Consider the following 6,000-nt stretch of genomic DNA (forward strand, 5'->3'; position numbering starts at 1 on the left):
TCTAAGGGAGACTTGTGATGTGGGCAACTCAGAATGAGAAGACTAGAAGTCATAAGAAATTTCATCTACTTTAAAGGGATAGGGTTAAGGTTTACAAATTCAGTAACAGATGATCAAAAAAAAAAAGAAAGAAAGAGGCCCTTTTAAAAGGTATCTGAAATACTTCATCTCCCATTTACCCCCATCTTACGCCATAATAGCAGTTCAAATTTATTGACCTAAGTGCATGCTTAGCACTGCTATCTGGATTATCTCATTTAACACTCCTAATTCATGATGTAGGAATGATTATTATGATTATATTTTACAGAGGAAGAAAGGAGATGCTTCAAGAAGCCAGCATTCTGTTTCTGCAGTCTGACTCCTCTGACAGGTCAAAAACATTTGGATCCAGGAGGTGGCTGCAGCCCCTTTTTGTTAGTGGCAACATTCAAGGAGGGGTTATACACAGTGCATGGCCACCTGTGGCACATGGCCATAATCAGAGGGGGCCAGCAGAGGGGCTGCCATATTCACTGAAGTCAAAACACCTGCCTGGGGAATGATTACTCAACAACCATCTGTTGTTACTTCCCAGCGCCCAACATGTAATCAGTGTTGAAATGAGGCTATAAACATGAAGCAGGCAGGTACTCTCCCACTTTCCATGAATGGCCTGGGGGGGGGAATCATGCAGACGTCTAGAGACAGGATCCTGAGAGCGACCAGGACAGTGCTCAGAATCAAACTATGCTACAATGGGATTCTCCTCATCCAATTCTGCAGGCCACATCTGGGAAAGCCAGGGCTGTGGTGAATTTGCCTTGTGGAGCTACAGACACGGGGAGAAAGGCAAGCTGCAATTTCTCACCTCCTCCTCCTCCCTTTTCTGGTCTGTGACATAGTGCTGCTCTGACTTGGGGCTCAGAGATATAGTCCCTTCTCTGACTTGGGGGGGTCAGAGACAGTTCAGAAGGATGACTGACAGAAGCTGCCACTTGGCAACAGCACCACAGAGTCTTAAGTGACTGTCACTACAGAGAACTTCTGTCCTTCTCGGTTGAATGAGAACAGATCCCTTCATGGCCCCAGATGGTAGTTACCCGTTCTCAGTCATCGGCGTGATGGTTGCAGCGACCAGACCCTGAAGTTTCTTCTTTGGGGAGGCCATTGAGCTGCTGGGAAGTCTGGAAAACATACAACATCATTTCTCTCTTTCTTCAAGGAATGTCGATTAATGATAAAACTCCTGGGCAAAGTCCATTTCTAGTTTTAGAACTGTAAAATGTGATTACAAGTACACAAACACACAGAGCAAGTAAAAGAAGATAAAATTTCAGAGCTTAATCCTATTGGGGAGAAAAATTTAACACAGGAAGAGGGTAGACCTGGCAAAATACTATATAGGACTCTCGTTTTATCTATATACATGATGGAGGCAATCTGAAACCTCAAAGGGTAGGGGGAACAGCAGCAGACTCAAGAAAGAGCTTGAACCTAACTCAGGTAAGTCAAATATAAAAAGAATTACAGTCATCCCTCAGTAAAGGCAGGGGATTAGTTCCAGGACATTCTGCCACCCCCACCACTTGCTCCCCCTACCCCCACATATACCAAAAATCTCAAGTCTCACAGTGGTCCCCTCCCATGTGGGGTTTGCATCCCACAGATACTGCATTTTCTTTTGTAGAGAAGGGGGTCTTGCTCTGTTGCCCAGGCTGGAATGCAGTGGCATGATCATAGCTCACTGCAGCCTCGAATTCCTAGGTTTAGGGATCCTCTCGCTTTAGCCTTCAGATAGCTGGGAGTACAGGCATCTGCCACTACAGCTTGCTAATTTTTTCAGGTTTTTTTTCTTTTTAGAGATAAGGGTCTTGCTTTGTTGCTCAGGCTGGTCTCGAGCTACTGACCTCAAGCAGTCCTCCTGGCATTACAACCATGGGCCACCATGCCCAGATGAATAATTTGGTTGGAAAAAATCATATAAGTGGACCTATACAGTTCAAACCCATGTTATTCAAGAGTCAACTGTAATATTACTGAAATTAAAATATGATTATAAAAAAAGAATATTCTTTTCTCTCTCCATAGCTTCATTCTTTTAAGCTAGAATCACACCAAAAACCAGCACTTAAAGTCTGTATGGTTTCACTGTGATTTACATAACTATCTTCAGATTTACCTAACTATCCTCTCATATTCTAATTTTTCCCAGTTTTCCTGGCTCTAGTTAACCATGTAAACTGCATATTCACCTCTCTCTTCCCCACTAGAGCGGGCTCCCAGGAGAAGGAACGCTTCATTAGCCTTTGACTTCCCTGCATTGAGCCCTCTGATTGATGCCGAGTGTTCAATTTGAAAGTGGCAAATGTGTGGGTAATCTAGACTGTGGCTGGATGTTGACTTCCCCAGACAGGTAGCTCATTGCTCAAAGAGTCAACCCACACCACTCATTTGGGGCCAAATGATCCCCTACTTCCTGGCAGAGAGTGTACCTATCCATAATCAGGATGTGAAACACTCAACATAGGCAATAAGAGGCAACAGAGCAGACTAGTTAACAGCCCAGGTTACACAGGTAGACTACCTGGCTCAACTTCCAGCTCTGACACTCGCTAAGTATAGAAGCATTATTATTTTGGGGCTGTAAGACATAAAAAGCCACATATGCATTACAAAACCACAAATGCAATGTCTAACAGTTGAAGAAGAAAATATTATCAGATAGTATCTGATGGCAATTCTACAAAAGACAGTGGGCTTAATAGCTAATACAACAATGCCTACAGGTGATCAACAAGAGGGGTTATGCTATAGTTCTGACATTGCTGGCACATCTAAAACTCAATGCCCACTATACTTAAATTTGACCCACGTGATGTAGTACTTAATTATGAGCTATCTCATTTGTTTGCTTTTGTCTTATAACTGTTCATCTCATCTCTCCAAACAGGAGAATAAATCTTTGACATACAGAGACCACATCATCTTCTACTCTTTCTGTATCCCCCAAGAGGCCTGGCTCAGATGAGCCCTTGAGAAACACTTACTGATTCGTGGAAAGGCAACATGACGCCTCCCCTTGCAAACAGGCACGTTTCCAGCAGGGCTTGCTTCTGAAATCAAGCCCAAATCCTACCTGTGGCTTTGCTCTGTATTGAAGGGCAATAAATGGGGAGCCTTACTAGAGCTATCGGATACTAGGATTTCTATGATTTTTCCTAGTTCAAATTTGAGACTAAAAGTTTAGAAAGATGAATGTAATCACCTGGCCCATGGGGAAAACACAAGATGAGAAATCACAACAGGTGGCTCTAATCCTTGGACTTCCTATGACCACCTTCATTACAATGGGCAGGCCACTTAGCCTCCGAGCCCTGGAGGCCAATAACTTAGACCCTGTCTCCCCAGAGGAATGTCTTGAGCATCAAATGAGATGGATGCTAGGTCTGCCATATATTTTCACCTGGCAATCCTACAAATATGTCCACTCAAGACACCCAAAAGGAACCTGCCATCTCATCCTCTAAATCTGCGGTCAAAGCTTCAAGTACACAGCTGCTCCCCATCCCTCGCATCAATCACCACCAGAGCTCCGCCCCCCACACCCCTGCCTCTCATCGCCCCCATCTGTGGAAAAACTGTCTTCCACAAAACTGGTCCCTGCTGCCAGAAAGGTTGGAGACAGCTGCTCCAAATGATTTCCTCTTCTGTTCCTTACTGTAGAGGGGCGAGAGGGCCAGCCCTGGAGTCAGGCCTCATGGGTCTGCATCCCAGCTCCACTGCTTACCAGCTGGGTGACCTTAGGCCTGTTACTTGACCTCTCTGTGCTTCAGTTTCCCCTTCTGTAAATGAGGATAACAGTAATCGTATTTCATAGGGTTGTTAAGAGAATTAGAGGAATTAATTCATATAAAGTGATTAACAATAGTGCCAGGACATAGTACACATTCAGTGCCCTGAATGAAGTCTTGTCTGTTGGGTATAGGATGGTCGTTTTCCTACTCATCACCACTCTACTGGCACTTCCTCCCCAGCCCTTACTCCTCATGTCTATTCAGGGGTGAAGTCATTTCAATTCTGTTATCTTCTTCCCCGGAAAGCCTTCCTTTACCCCATACTGCCCTTCTTACAACTCGACTCTTATCTAGACCAGTGGGCATGACCCCTAGTCTACAGGGCCCAAGAAGGCTCGACTGATAAGTCCTGAGCGCTTGAGTCAGCAGTAAAGGTCTCCTAAATCAAACACTACTAGGCTGTTCAGGCTAAATAGAGTCGCATTGTTTTGTGCTTTTCGCTGCACTTATTTCATACTTTGGGCAGTAACACTGATATTTCTAGCATGGTCAGAGGTTCAGATTGACAATTTTGTGTGTGTCTTTGATGAAAAGAAATCAAATTAATTACCACTTAAATAGTTTGATTAGTTAAAAAATTCAAATCACGTGGCCCATGGGAGTGTAGGATGGGGGTTGGGAGTCACTGTCCTAACCCCCCACTCTACCTTCCCCCTTCAATCCACACAAACTGACAGATTAACCCTCCAGTAACACGGGCATTTCTGATTTTGGTGTTTGCCTTGTTCAGAAATGCCAGTAGGATAAATACCCGACTCTCTGGTCAGGGTCTCTACTCAGATCTTTATGCCTGCAGCGCACTTGCCTAGTTGCACTAACTGTTCCGGTTGCTCCTGCCAACCGCTCACTGGCTGCTTTGTTCCCTCAGTCTGGGCAACTCTTAAAACTCCGCTTTCAAATCAAGGGAGTTCCCTGATTACCCAAGCTGAAAATAATTTCTTAAACCCTCAGATTGCCCCAAACCCTTGGTTTTCATAAAAGGGCAATACATTAAGTAAATAGTAAAGTTTGCTGGCTTTGTGAATCGTGAAACTCCTGTAGGAAGAGATGGGATAAATGATCTCAACAACTTTAACAGAGAATGATCAATGTTTTTAAAATTCGAGTTTTAAATAAACTTGGGAATGTCACGCTTTTGGAATTCTTTATAGCTTGTATCAAAAGCAAATGGCTAAGATGATGTTCTCCAGCCTAAGGCTTTAATGTGAATGTAGAATGTTATTACTGAAACACTGGGGAGGGGGTGTTGCTTTTGAAATCTTGTACCTCCATCCACAGATAAGAACAATGTGTGCAAAGAATTAAAGCTGCCCAAATCAAATTATTTTTAAAAGGGCAAAGTTTAAAAGTGGGGGGTGGGCAGAGGGAAGGAAAAGGGGAGGGAGAGAATATAGCCCTGGGCAAGGAGAATGACTTGAGAGAGAACTACTTGGAGAAGAGGAAGTAGAAATAGAGACACAAAAACAGAACAAAAAGCAGGGATTACAACCAGTTTCTGTTACAATTAAGGGTTGTGTGTTAAATTTAATCGTTAAACTCCCTTCCGCTCAATAGTTAACGCTGATCCTTTACAGGTAAGGGTCTTTGCAGACCCGGCGGCTATGCGGTCGGTTGGGAATCCACGGGAGGGGTCCCTCTGACCCCGCCTGTCCGGACCCCTGCCCCAGGCCGGGAAGGCGTCGCATTCACACCTCCCGCAGCTCCTCGTCCCAGCGTATGGACCTCCCCCGTTACCTCCGGGTCGTCACCATCTCACCCACCCCGAGGCCAGGCCCTGCGGCCTCCGCCCGAGTGTCCAGGTGGTCCGGCTGTCAGCGCCGGTCGCCCCGCGCAGTGCCGCCGCCCCGCCCGGCCCCGCGGGCGCCCTTTATCGCCGCGGGCCGGGACCACGTGCCGCGCGCCCGCCGGGGAGCCTGGGGATTGTAGTTCCGCGCGTCTCCGCGAGGCGCGCGCAGGGCCGCCGCCCGCAACTCCGAGACGTGCGCACACCTGGCGTTGCCTCTTCCCCGGTGCCACCTGCGCGGCCTGGGCGCCCCGCCTCTCCGAGGGCCCGAGCGTCCCAGCTGGCTGCTGGGTGCCCGGGAGCGCGCGGCTATCCCGCGCCGCCCGTGCCCAGCCCTCTCGCTGCCCCTTCTGCGTAGCCAGCCTTTCTGCTTGCGGGCGC

General features: G+C 46.8%; 1 protein-coding gene across 3 annotated transcripts in view; it reads right to left on the reverse strand.

The window, feature by feature from the left end:
• NPL (N-acetylneuraminate pyruvate lyase) overlaps nt 1-5,706 on the reverse strand; it is a 35,817-nt gene extending 30,111 nt beyond the window's left edge. The window contains exons 1-2 of one of the 3 annotated variants that reach the window (XM_012735777.3): nt 5,597-5,706; nt 1,083-1,166 (exon numbers count right to left, since the gene is read on the reverse strand). In XM_012735777.3, the coding sequence (XP_012591231.1) occupies nt 1,083-1,150 (68 nt within the window). In that variant the 5' untranslated portion in view covers nt 1,151-1,166; nt 5,597-5,706. Of the gene's footprint in view, nt 1-1,082; nt 1,167-5,570 lie in introns of all 3 variants that reach the window. The other 2 variants (XM_012735767.3, XM_075997034.1) reach the window with 2 other exon arrangements.
• Between the last annotated feature and the right edge of the window lie 294 nt (nt 5,707-6,000).

The sequence above is a fragment of the Microcebus murinus genome, chromosome 23 (assembly GCF_040939455.1).
Source record: "Microcebus murinus isolate Inina chromosome 23, M.murinus_Inina_mat1.0, whole genome shotgun sequence".
Taxonomy (NCBI): domain Eukaryota; kingdom Metazoa; phylum Chordata; class Mammalia; order Primates; family Cheirogaleidae; genus Microcebus; species Microcebus murinus.